General features: G+C 39.5%; 1 protein-coding gene across 1 annotated transcript in view; it reads left to right on the forward strand.

Annotated features, from left to right (window-relative positions):
* The window catches only part of bcl2l11 (BCL2 like 11), a 23,461-nt gene continuing 9,622 nt past the window's right edge, over positions 1-13,839 (forward strand). Inside the window, exons 1-3 of the mRNA XM_067421951.1 lie at positions 1-1,243; positions 2,948-3,225; positions 6,558-6,691. Of these exons, the coding sequence (XP_067278052.1) occupies positions 1,227-1,243; positions 2,948-3,225; positions 6,558-6,691 (429 nt within the window). The 5' untranslated portion in view covers positions 1-1,226. The remainder of the gene's footprint in view (positions 1,244-2,947; positions 3,226-6,557; positions 6,692-13,839) is intronic.

Raw genomic sequence — 13,839 nt, forward strand, 5'->3', positions numbered from 1 at the left:
TTCTGTTTTGGGCACACTATCTTCTAGATAACAGTAAAACTAACATATTCACACTAAAAACTACAATTTTGATTTAATGGGGACTTTAAGAAGAGCCTGAATGTAGTTAGTCAACAAATGGCACACAGTTAAACCACACTACAATGTTGGACACATAAAATGTTTGTTTAATTAGAAAGACAATAATATAATACTGCTGCTATGGTTTTTAATGGCACTATCAACTGCCATAGATTACCTTTGTTTACCATTTGAGCCAAAAAAAGGTTCTAGTTTATGTTTAAGATGCTTGAGGTCTTCAAAAGGATGTCCAGTGTCATACATTTAGTAACTAAACTACCAATTATCATATTCAAATTGTAATTTTTAATGTTAGAAATTCCGTTATCATAGTCTTTGCACAAAAAAAACTGTTCACAGCAACATGGAGATTCTTTAATGTTTTGCAAATAAATTGTTGCATTCCCTGCTATTTCTCCAGGTCTTATGTGACTGCGGGAACCTTTAATGTATCTTACGGAAGCTATCTTTGCGTTTTATGTAAATGGTGCATGCTGTAATATTGTGTCACAACTACATTTGATCGTTAATAACAGAATGTTATGCATGCCAAAATCTTAGTATTGCAATTGTAAACCTCGCTTGTATTGCATGCAGCATTGTGACTTGTGATCAAATATTATTCAATCAGACTGTTCATGAAATACACCACAGAGAAGTCTAGACCATGCAAAAGAAGAACTATAGAGCTTTTGTTCTAATTTAATCTAAAGTGTTTGGGTACATTTGGAGCTCGACGGTGTGGTTTGTGAAGAATCCCAGCCATATGGTCTGCCCATCACAAGCCCCTCCCCAGAGGGCGTGGCTTCACCCCTGTACTGGGAGTATTCGCTTCAGTACATAGATCAGAACAACTAGAGCTGCGCAGAGGACGCACGAGAGTGAACTTTGGCGAGGAAGTGCACTAAAGAACAGACAAGAGACAAAAGACACACTCCAAAACAATCCTGAGGACATTTTACAAACAGGAACTTATGTGACAGCTGCTCCAAGGAAGCAAATTCATCGAGAGTTTTAGAGGCATCGATTGTCTGCTATTGGAATTGTACTTCTTTCTTTTTTTCTTTAGCAACTTTTTTAAATCTCTGGATATTTGAAAAGTCTTCCTTCGTTCTGTTGTCTTCATCGTTAACATAATGCGCTAACGCGTTTATGCCTCAGCGGATATGTCTGACACGTCCAGGTGAGTTCACTGGCGTATCGTACAGTATATACCGGCTTTTTATTGCTTTTTTGCGCTTTTTCTGCACAGTTTCAAAACTACTATACGCGTATTCGCCGTGATTTAAAACCCCAGAGTTTTTATTTGTAAAATAGGGGTTATCAATTTGTGTAATTGTTAAATTCGCCTTGTTTTTATTCTGCGCGTTTGTATTTTATTCTGGCGAAGCTTAACGCACAAAACGTTTAAGTTGCGCGCGGCGGCGGCGAAGGGGAAAAAAGTGAAACTTCAGATGCGCGCTTGTCTGGTCGCTTTACGTCCAGCTAAACAATGTCGCAAAGACAACAAAAGTTGAGATGTAGGCTACTAGAGGAGTCCACACCACTCATTGGTCTATCCGTATTGACATTTAACCAGACTGAATAATTTAACTGTGTTTTGCAATGGATAACGATAGGCACCTGTTTGCTTTGTTTCGTTGCTCACTCAAAATAAGTCGAAATACGACGAAACCCGCGTTTGTTGTTAAAGCTACCTCTATAGCTACCTACGAGAGTGAAATATAGCCTATATTTATTCGCGTTCTAAGTTCGAAAATCGAATGTTTTTCGAAGGAAACCACGGCCATTTGGAACGTGCCGTGAGCGTCGTTCTTTAAAATTCATTTTACGACCGTCTCTCGCTCTGTTTAGATTGATACTCGCACAAGTTTTTGCTATTGTCTGCTGTGTTTGCCTGAACACTTGGAGGCGTCGACGCGCTCCTATTAATAGGAAACTTTTGTTTTGGTGCGCACGATATTGTTTCGCCGCCGCTCTCTTGTTGAAAATGAATAAGCGGAAAAACTCCACGTTCGCTCGTACAATATTACTAACAGTATTATATAGTTTAGCATTATGGCTCGCTGACAAGTGAAACTAAATAAATGAATAAAAGGCCATTCATTTGTGTCAAACTCCCCGCTCGTACAGTAAAGCATTCATTACTGTCAGTAAAATGCTGACTTTGCAGCTCGCTGACAAATGACATCAAAGCAAGAAATAAAGAAAACCGAAAAAATCGCGAACTAGCCGCGCGCGCGTGTTTAGAGCTGAGCTCGCCCCGACCATACAGACAAAGTATCAAGTAGCTAGTGATTGACAACAAGTTCAACAAATAATAGCGGTATGTGACACTAAAACCGCATGACAGGCAGTTTGTTCTGTTTTAGCTTATATTTGCTTTGTATTGTATACATTTTCGCTGTTTTTGTCATTGCTGCTGCTTCGCTGTTTGTAGGCTACAAGCCGGCGTGACTGACAACAATGCTTACTTGGTTTACACGGAGAACTCTACAGGGATGTGTTTTCATTTTAAAAAGCCAGACATAATAAACCTCTCTAGACTAGTATGAAACAAAGAAAGGCTAAGGCGCGTACATTCCCCAACAGCGCGAGCGTACGATTCTGTTTCACGCGATCACTTCGTGCGTTATAGAGTTTTATTTTCCCAAACATGTAGACTGTTTTGCTGTTAGGAAGAAATAGGAAGTTGAAGTGGAGCTCGCTTGTGACGCACTTCACCCGGGTTACTATTTTACAGCGTTCGCTGCCAGCTGAGGTTCCCAAACGCATGTTAATCCTCACGAAATAGAGTGGAAACTCCGAGCCCCCTGACAACAACCCACACAATTCCTCTTCGAAACACTTGCAAAAGACTGTAATGAGTGTTTTGTTTGTTCTGCAGAGAGCAAACGCTGGCCAATGGCCCGGCCTCGCGGGGAAGCGGAGAGAGCACCGGTGGCGGAGCTGTCTTGCGCCCCGACCACTTTGTCTTCCCTCAGTCGAGCGATGGGGACCCGTTAAGGGGAGGGATTTCCATGTCGAATAGTCTCCAGTCGAGGTCACCGATGTTCCGAACCTTCTCCAGGTCCTCGAGTGGCTATTTTTCCGTCGACAGTGATTCTGTGCCAGGTTCCCCTCTAATGCCTAATATTTCCGAAGCGCAAGACGGCCAAAATCATGGTAAGAGCCCCCTGGCGAAAAAAAGGGCACACGTTTGTGGTGTGTAAGGACACTGACGCGACGGATAGCGAGGCACCATAACGGGCTTCTTTCAGTGGATTAGTCCGTTGAAAATTTGATTATTTAACATTTAAATAGCTATCAAAGCAGCCGAATGCAGGTTTCCCGCCCTGGTGAGCATTCTACACACGCGCTCTAATATTGTGACGAAAATAATGATAATTGATCATTTATGGCGCGTAAAGTATAAAAAAAATATATTAGTTTTCATTTTTTTTTATATCTATTACCATTTCTGACTCTGTTTGGTTCAGTTTGGTTTTAAGGCTGACTATGGGGGTCCGTGGACAGGTATATAAAACATTTCCTTTTAAAAAATATATTTCTAAATTAATAAATGCAATACATTGGTTATGTAAAGCATTATAAAAACTCAGTAGGGGTTAAGAAACAGTGACCGATAGTAAAAAATGAAGGTGCATAGAAATATTAATACAGTCACAATGCTCTGTTTATGAATGTCTTCCATTTAAGTGCTTTGGATGTTTAACTTGGCTACATTAGCACAGTGATAAGCATAGTGTTTTGATGCTTGGCAGTGCACTTGTCTTGGGAATCTCTTCCAGAGGTTTCTCATTTTGCATTTTTATTTTGAAGCATGACATATAAGCCAAGTTGGATCGTTTATCTTTGTGACAGCTTCACTAAAAGGAATAATCTGCATTTCCTTTCTGTTGTAAAAAAAAATCACTGCGTTAGGATTTGTGTTAGTGCAAATAAGTGCACATGCATTCTGAAGTCTGCACACTCCTGGGCAAAAAACAAAACAAAAAAAATGGGCCAAGCCAAACATGGCAAAAAATTTAGTGTGATTTAATGGTGTTAACTAACTCCAAATCACTGGTCAACATATTAGCAACAATTGCATAATTGCTGTAAATAAACTTGCAGACACCTTTTACAGGAAGAAGAGTCAGTGTTGTTTCACTCAATGTTAATGGCTTCAAACAGTTGATGAAATGTCTCCCAGACTCAGACCAGGCCAACACATGAGCCTGATGGATTTCTCAAGTGATTGTCTATGCTATTTGGGCTGGAGAATTATCTTGTCAATCGTACCTCATTAGATAAAAACTTTTCATTTGAGGGAAACAAGCCATTCTGCGATATTCTCCTGTACTCCAAAGCATTAAATGACTTTTCACAGGGAAGTGTGTCACCTATTTTAGCAGCTAAAAAGTCTTGCCACACAATGACCTCTCTTGCCCTATGCTTCACTGTGGTAGAGATGCATTTAGCATTACATTTCTCAGCAGATTTTCAAAGAAACCGCTCTTGAGCAGCATCATGCAACTCGTGTTTCATTGTGATTCATCACTTCACAGACAACTTCCCATCATCTGCCAAAACCCTAATTCTGGCTTTTTAAAAGTATTTTTTTTTTCTGAGACATTTGCTAAAATTAAAATAATTTGTGGTTAAGACCATTTAAAGCTGTTTAGCCATATTGAGCTTGGCCCTTTTCTTTTGGCCCAGGACTATGCTTGCTCATTTGTGAGAGGCCTGCTTGGTCCATTCACAACATCTTGCAAAACCAATGCACCTGAGACACATCCTTCTCATAAAGCCTCTGATGGAGTGAGCTGATTTGCCTGTTGTCTTCTTGTTTACCCTTACTGTCAACGAGGTTTCAAGAAGGCAGTCAGAGAATCAGCCTTAGTGCACGCAGTCAAAATAGACTAGCCTCTCTTTTGTGAAGACTAGACATGAGATCCAACCATCTCTGTTTTCCCTATTGAGAGCCAGGAGATATGAGATGGCGATAATTGTCTTCCTGTAGCCACTCTTAATGGCGAAGAGAAACAACAATAACTTATCAAGACTCTCATCTGTTGCTCGCTCGACAGGAGAGTTCCTCTACTAGTGGCCTCTTGTTTATACCTTTAGCTTCTGCATTGTGTTGGCACAAGGTCTTGAATTTACACGTATGAACTCTGTGCCCTTTTTTGTAGACCTCTTGTGGGTCAGACGTGTTATATTCGGTCCAAAGATAAATGAAGATGTGTTGATAAACAAAACTAGAACAGAGCATGCATTCATTTAAACACTGCAATCGAAAATTGTCCTTGTTTGAGACGTAGATGCTGGGACTGGGTAGTCAGTAAAGGCGCAAGAGGATGAGGTGAAAGTGTTGACTGAAACTTAGAGTGATATTTAGATATTGTCTGGTTCAACTCAAACAGGTCTAGCAGAGTTGTGAAAGGAAATGAGTATCCAATGGTCCTAATATGATCGAGCATGAGAAATAACAGTCAAACAGCCTCTCGCTTGACTCATAGCTGGAGTTTAATTTGAGTTCAGACAGAATCTGGGTGATATTAGTGTTTAGCCTCATAATAACCTCAGTCGCTCAGCTACTGTCTTACCACGGAGACAAGGTGTCAATTTAACACTGTTGGCAAATATTTAATCATGCTAACGACCCTGGAAAAACTAAACCAGAGGTTGCAGAGATGTTTGTTTGCATCATAGGATGCCAAGAGAAGATGTTTGTTAGAAAAAGGTAGAATTGACTCTATGCCAATTGTATTGTATACAATTTTGTTTTTTAAATGAAATTAAGCGTATTGAATTTTTTTATCCTGGCCTTCTGTGCACACTTTTTTTTTCTTCACTTTTGCGATCTTTAATCCAAATGTAATAACTATGTAATTACATTTTTATAAATCATATTGCATTGCAAAAAACTTTAAATAACACTCATCTGTGTAAGACCGAGCTTTATTTTAAACATAATTTTAAAACAAAAGGAAACCATTAAAATGTGTAGTTTTTAAATTCCTTCAGATAAAAAAAAAAAAACGTGTATTTCGTGTTATGCAAATCAATGCATATAAAAATTGAGAATGTTGTGCTGTAAATTATTGTTAATATATTTTGCCCATCCCTTTCATTTGAGGTTTGAATGAGCTCTGGGAGTGTTCAGTGTTCACACCAAAAATGATAACTATAAAGATAACAATATAGTTCTAAAAATGATTTTCAGTATTAAAGAATAGCAGAGTTCACACCACAGCTATAACGATAACGGCACAGAGAAACAATATCTTTAGATTTACTTTCAGAATGAATTTATCCAGCTGATATGATAAAAACACCAACAGCCAATCAGAATCCCTCCGGCTGTTACGAGCACACATTTAAAGTGACTTAGAATAAACAGAAGTATATCAGCCGCTTGTGTGGAGGCTAATATAGTTATCTTTATAGTTATCATTCTTGGGAACGAGCCTTTAGAGTGTCTTTAACTTGACTTTCGTTGTCTTTCATAGAGGTATGGTTCGCCGGACATAGCCACCAGCACCTGCAAATGGCAGCACCTGTTGGAGCCGTGCGGCCAGAGATGGCGGTCGCTCAGGAGCTGCGGCGTATTGGAGATGAGTTCAACCGCCTTTACTGTCTAGGGGTGAGTAATATTCAGGTGATAGTGTGACACCACAGGATCAAGCGTAAGTCAAGTCACCGTAGCGCTTTATACAGTACAGATTGTTTCCAAGCATGCTTTTAGTGATCAACAGGAAAATTATGCATTTCGTCTATAAAGCAGTTCAGCAACAAAATAATGTCGTCATCGTCCAGCTCATACGACAGTGTCCATACTGTCAGATCGAATATATTGTTGAATATTAAGTGTCCCCAACTAAGGGAACCCAAACTTCATCAGGTGACAAAATCTTGGGAGAAACCAGACTCAGTCGTTCAGTTCTCCTCTGGTCAATGAACGAACGGGGTGCGATTATTATTCAGGCTGCATCACAAGTCAGAATTCAGATCAGGATCTGAAGCATTCAAATGTTCATCCCGTTCCTTTTGCTTAAAGATCAAATTCATCACGCCGGTATGGAGCCGAAGCTGGCCATAGGGTCTGTCCCGAGGACCTGTCTGGTTCTTGTGGTCTTGGCTGAAGATCTGTGCCCATGGCTGTCGTGTCAACGAGGCCTTCACATGGGATTGTCTAGTAGACACGGCCTCTGCTGACATTCAGGGATGCGTTGTGGTCGTGTCTAGGTGCAGGTCCACATCTGGATACGGACCGGATACGGCTGACTACGGTAACCTCAGGATTAGGATGTGACAGGCCGACTAATATTAGCGTAGATACCATTCAGCAAGTACATTGGGTGTTATAGAAAGTGTTCCCGACTCCGGTTGACCTAGTTTCTGCAGCCTAACAATCATTTAACTGATTTGAATAATAGAAATTGATAACGTGTTAAGTGCATGCTAGGTTAAAGAGATGTGTTTTTAGTCCAGATTTAAAAACGAAATATTTTCACTCGCTAGAGTATAGATTTCACTCGCTTTGTCTGTCCAGGGGAGCCAGTTTGAGTTTGTGTTTTGGAAGCCGTCCCCCTTTCATATCAGTGTTTCAATCAGGTGTTGCTGAGAGAAGCGCACATATGAAAGTGGTATCACAAGTCTCTGCAGATCAGGGCCTTAATGAGGGAAGTGTTTACTCTACCGCTGTAAAGGGGGCTTTATTTTCATAACTTGTATTTCTTAATGTTGCATCACTTCAGCACCAGTCAAGAAATCAAGGTTTTTCTGAGGATCAAGGCTGATATGGTGTTTACACTTTTTTTTTTTAGCTCTTTGTCTTTCTTGACCCTTTGTCTTTCTTGTTGCCCATTATTAGACTATACAGGGTTTCTGTGGGTTTTAAGTCTTATTTGTCCTTACACATTTTAAGGACTTGAATCAGAGCAGAAAGTTTTAAATTCATAGTCATGGCATTAAATGTTGCATGCATTTTTGTCCTGCTTTCAATACAAATATCTAAACTTTTTTGATATATTCACTTTAGGTGCAAATGTAAAATAAAGTCTTAAAAAACTGAACAAAATGAAGTGAGTTTACGCTTAAAACATGAGCAAATATCTGTCAGTGTGCCCACTGTCAAAAAAACACTTCATTTTGATAAATTTGCCAAAAAAACTAGACTTAGGGTGCTTTCACACCTACCTTGTTTGGTCCGGATTTTCGGACTTTTCAGTTTGGTACGAACCAAAATTACAGGTGTGAAACCTCCCTCGGACCATGGTCCGGACCAAACAGACGAAATTTGGTCCGACGTCAAGAGGTAGTCTCGGTCCGGACCAAACTGAACAAAGGTTCGGTTCGTTTCTTGTGTGAAAGCATTTTCTGTATAGTTCGGACTTTCAGACCATTTACAGGAAGTTCTGGTGTAGGATTAGTAAAAAAACACAGATTAAACTCACAGCACATGTAAGCAGCAGTGATCGCGCAGCATTTTAACCAGAACCGCTTGTGTACTCATGTCAGCTCGCGTGAACAGCGTGCTCTGCTTGACTATATGTGTTTCAGTTTAGTTATGAGACCGCTCCAGTTCATGTGCAACACAAATGATCACTCCGTCACGGGATGTCTGCTATATTATTTATTTAAGCTTATATATTAAATTCAGGCAAATGATGAAACATTTATTAAAATTAAGATACAAAATAAAGCTTTCTACAAAACAAATCTAATGAAGTGGTCAAAATTATTTCTGACTCGATGTCTTTGCACATCTGTGCACGTTTCATAATCAATATAGCCTAGATGAAATTTAAAAATAACATTATAATATTTAAACATAACTAGGCTATAAAATAAAATACATTGTTTGGTTAAAAAGCCTATATTCTAGGAGCTCCTCCTTTCCTGTCGGCGCCGATAAAATGTTTGCACAACGAGGACGTTCATTTGGTGAATTTGCCTCGAGTATAGTTGGTGCTGCAGATAGTAATGCCATAATATTAACATTATTGGCAACGATGCGTCTGTTCATTCATTCTTGTCAAAGTTAGCCGCTGAATTGACAACACACTGACGTCAGACGCACGTCCGCTAACAAACCAATCAATGTTAAGATGCAGCCCACATAGATGATGACGACAGGACACCAGTGCGTCATGTAAAGTTCTTTGGTGCACTAACATAAATGCAATGTGAAAGCAAACCAAATAGAACCAAATGTCCAAACACAAACTTTGGTTCGGACCTTGGTGCGGACTTTCAGGTGTGAAAACGCCCCTAATCTCTTGTCATTTTGCATGTCCAGTAAGTGCATCTTGATTTAAGATTCTTTAGACAGTTGCACTTGAAAACAAGACAAAATTATCAGTGTTTTTTCAGTGTGATCAGAAGCTACTGTAAAATATATGTACATATTCTTATGGCTGAGTGCAAAGGTATTCAAGTGAATCAAAAAGTAATAGATATCTGTTGGAAGTTGTATTTTCAAACAGTGCTGCTAATATAAATCATTGTTTCTACCTAGATACTTACATTATAGTCCCTTCCATTTATTCCCATTGTCTGTTGTCGATAGCATGGTAGCAATGTGTGAAGCAAAGCTCACAAAAGTCAGCTTCAAACCAAGTAGCTCTCTCTTTTGCTCAGTTCGCACTTTATTATTCACAATCTACAACACATTAATGAGCTTTTAATACATTTGCTGATGTATTATAGATATGGCCTTGTTAGATAAGAAATTAATGTTTATACAGTTGAAGTGCTGACTCATGTTACGATGTTATAAGTTGTGTTATGCATTCCTTATGCAAATATAGCCGTGCTAGTACAGAATGTCCACCTTTGACTATCTATATGAACATGCAAACACGTTTTCTCTGTTTGGTGACGTTACTAGTTCTGATAAGATTCTGTTTTTGTAGGGGTTAAATCTGAGATAATTGATACCTCCGTTGAAGTGTCATTGCCGTTCACCTCTTTGACTCCAATACAGTGTCATGCTTCCTGCTCGGGCAGACGTCCAGTTGGACGAGGTTCTGTCTGGCAGTATTTGTGTTCATTATGTTGTGTCAGACCTTAACTTATGATCGCTACTTGGCTTGTTGTAGATTTCCAGACCTCTTTGAGGATGTTAAGTTGGTATGAATCTGGAAGAATAGTTTCTTGTAGTCACTCTCTGTGTAAGAGTTTTGATTGAGGCCGTCTCTGTGAGCTCAGTATGCAAATAGAGCCTTATCTACCCCGGCTATCAATGTTTGATTATTGCTGCGTAAAATTACCTTAGTCATTGTTTAAGTGAGCAAGACCTGCCAACCTCTTAAAAGATTTATCTGCAGGCAAGAGTCCAGACATGCTCATAAACAGCTCAACGCCACATTTATTAGTGGTGTTTGTTAAGGCAACACTCACTATTATTAGAGTTGTATTTGAACTAAAGTCTAACGATAAGTTTTAGACGTTTAGAAGTATGCAACAACACCTACTTCATGTTATATGTTCATATGCTACCCTTAAAATGTTTTTTGAAAAGACTCTTCTGCTCATAAATGCTACAATAATATTTGATTAAAAATACAGTACAATTTGTAGTATATATATATATATAGACCCCAGCCTAAACCTTTGAATGCTAGTGTCAATATGATTTGTTTTTCATTGGATTGATATGTCCGATGCATCATTCTGCCTGTGGCAACTTTTTGTTTTGTTATTTTTTCACTTATATCCTTCCAGAGCAATCGCATGTTGTCAGAGAGATATATACATATAGAATGCCAAATGAGTCATTTACTGTAAACAAGTTCACTTTATTCATCAATGCGGGAGTGATTCATTGTTGCTGGATTTGTCATGTTTGCCCGGTTCTCCAGACACACCCTGCCTTATCAGAAGAGACGCTTATGTTGTCGGACCATAGAAGGACCTTTTTCAAAAACTTTTTTGCATCATGCAAAGTTTTCAAAACAATTAATTTCAGCTTAAAAGACTGCTTGATTGTTCTTATATTGACTGTATGAATTCACATTCTTGAAAGAGGAAAAAGTTGAAATGTCTTGATTTTTTGTTGTTTTTAAGCACATTAAAAAGCTGTTTGTCTTATTAGAAAGTATTTTAAGTCATCTTGAGGCCCCCAGCAGGTGTATGATTTCTGCTTTTTTGGATGTTAAAAGTAAACTTAAAAGTAATCTTGAAGCGAAGTATGCAAGGTTAATTTGAACTCGCAATGCATTTAATGAATCGCAACAAGCAGTCCTTGCATTACAGGACTGTGTGCGTGACAACAGTGTTTCAGAAGACTCAGGAGGAGCAGATTTCATCCCAACCCCCCAAACCGCCCACTTCTGTTTAAGACTTAGACTAATAGCCCTAGTGGTAGTTTCTAATAGGCAGAGGGGTCATCTAAAAAGAGAGAAGAAAAAAGAGGGACAGAGGGAGGGTTGCATGGCAGAGCTGTATGTGTCTGGGACAGCTCAGCTTCATTATGTTTACCCTGCGGTTAAGCTCTGGGCTCTAATTATGCAGCGGGTCAGTCTCCTCAGCGCCATAGAGACGCACTCGGGCCTAGCGAGAGTCGCTCACAGTCAGGGTCAGAGAGGAACCGGCCTGCCAGCGCTCTAAATGGAGGGGTTGGACTCCACGCTTTTGTTTATTTCTCTTCTCTTGTGTCTGTGATGTCACTTCAGGGGTTTGTTTTGATGCTCCTGTGTGTTTGTTTATTTATTTAGACCATGTTTGTTTGACCTCTATACAGAACATTTTTGAATGACTGATTGGAAAAACTGTCAGTGAACTGCAGTATTTCCATTTTCTGAAACTTCAGATTAAAGGGGTGATGAATTGGGAAATCAACTTTACCTTGAGCATTTAATATATAAAAGGTCATGGTAATATAAGAATATCCAGAGCTGAAAACTTCATTGTTAGTCAAAGAAAAGCTTTTATAGACACCAGACCCAAAAAACGATCGTGTGCTTCATCCTTATGTCATTGCTCATGGAGGTGATCGGCTCGCGCTAGCCAACAACAATAAACATGCAGAAGAATATAGCAAGATATTGCGCTATTCCTGGTTGTGGAAGAACACAGTCGCTCCATAAGCTTACTTCAGATCCTAATATTAGGAATGTGTGAGACTTCATTTCTTTTTAATGAAGTTCCAGCTCACGTGGGAAAGACATTTGAGTGTTCGCTTCATTTCACTCCAGAATCGTTTGTAAACAAGTCTCAGATGCTGGATTTGCAGACATATTGAGATTAAAACACAATGCTGTGCCTTCTATATTGATACGACAGGAATGGTGCAACCCACTTATGTGAGTAAAAGTATTGCATTGTTATAGATCATTTTGATTATGTGTACGTGTCTAACAGATAGCACGCTGGACACTGGCCAGTGCTCGCAAAGCCCAACGTCCCGGGGCTGTGTGTTTTCCAGACGGGATACCAAAACATAAGCCAGTCAGCAGGCCGATTAATCTCAAATAGTGAAACAATATTCCTTTCTTTATCTGCTCTATTCAGTCTCTCTTGACGTGACATTTGAAGGGCACGTGCGGTTCGCGCTTATATCGACCGATCAGGCGGGCCATGTAATACAAAAATAATAGTCCAATTAATCATGGGTGGATGAGAAATAAATCACTGTGTTTGTTTGATAAAGATGTTTACGAACCCTGTGATCGAGAGAATCATTCTGATTGCCGCTTTCAAAACAATCCTTCCCTCAATCCTGGCCGTGGGCGTTTACTTCCAAGTCTCCAGTGCGGCACGCCAATCAAAACCCAGCGTTCAGGATAGAGCCTCAAAACCAGTGTAGAAAATAGCCATTACTTAATTATTCATTATGATGTTTTTTGAATATAAAAACCACACAATCATCATTAGTTGACCTCATACAACAGTTTAAAAAAAATAAAAAGCCAGTTCATGACACCTTTAAACAAAATTAAATTTCCGCAACAATATCTGCAGACCCCATGATTTTTCACCAAATGAATCAATCTCATTGTTCTCGCAGAAGCTCAAACGTGCTGCGTAACACGAGAATTAATCTCATTGGTTCTCGCAGAAGTTTAAACGTCAAACGTGCTGCGTAACACGAGAATTAACCTCATTGGTTCTCGCAGAAGCTTAAACGTGCTGCGTAGCACAAGAATGAACCTCATTGGTTCTTGCAGAAGCTTAAACGTGATGCATAAGACGAGAATGAATCTCATTGGTTCTCGCAGAAGCTCAAACGTGATGCGTAACATGAGAATGAACCTCATTGGTTCTTGCAGAAGCTCAAACGTGCTGCGTAACACAAGAATGAACCTCATTGGTTCTTGCAGAAGCTTAAACGTGATGCGTAACATGAGAATGAACCTCATTGGTTCTTGCAGAAGCTTAAACGTGATGCGTAACATGAGAATGAACCTCATTGGTTCTTGCAGAAGCTTAAACGTGACGCGTAACATGAGAATGAACCTCATTGGTTCTTGCAGAAGCTTAAACGTGACGCGTAACATGAGAATGAACCTCATTGGTTCTTGCAGAAGCTTAAACGTGATGTGTAAGATGAGAATGAATCTCATTGGTTCTTGCAGAAGCTCAAACGTGCTGCGTAACATGAGAATGAACCTCATTGGTTCTTACAGAAGCTTAAACGTGATGCGTAAGACGAGAATTAATCTCATTAGTTCTCACAGAAGCTCAGACGTAATTCGTAGCACGAGAATGATCCTCACTGGTTCTTGCTGAATCTCAAACGTGCTGCGTAACACGAGAATATGTATTCACTTGAAGAATATCCATGGA

The sequence above is a fragment of the Pseudorasbora parva genome, chromosome 17 (assembly GCF_024679245.1).
Source record: "Pseudorasbora parva isolate DD20220531a chromosome 17, ASM2467924v1, whole genome shotgun sequence".
Classification (NCBI taxonomy): Eukaryota; Metazoa; Chordata; class Actinopteri; order Cypriniformes; family Gobionidae; genus Pseudorasbora; species Pseudorasbora parva.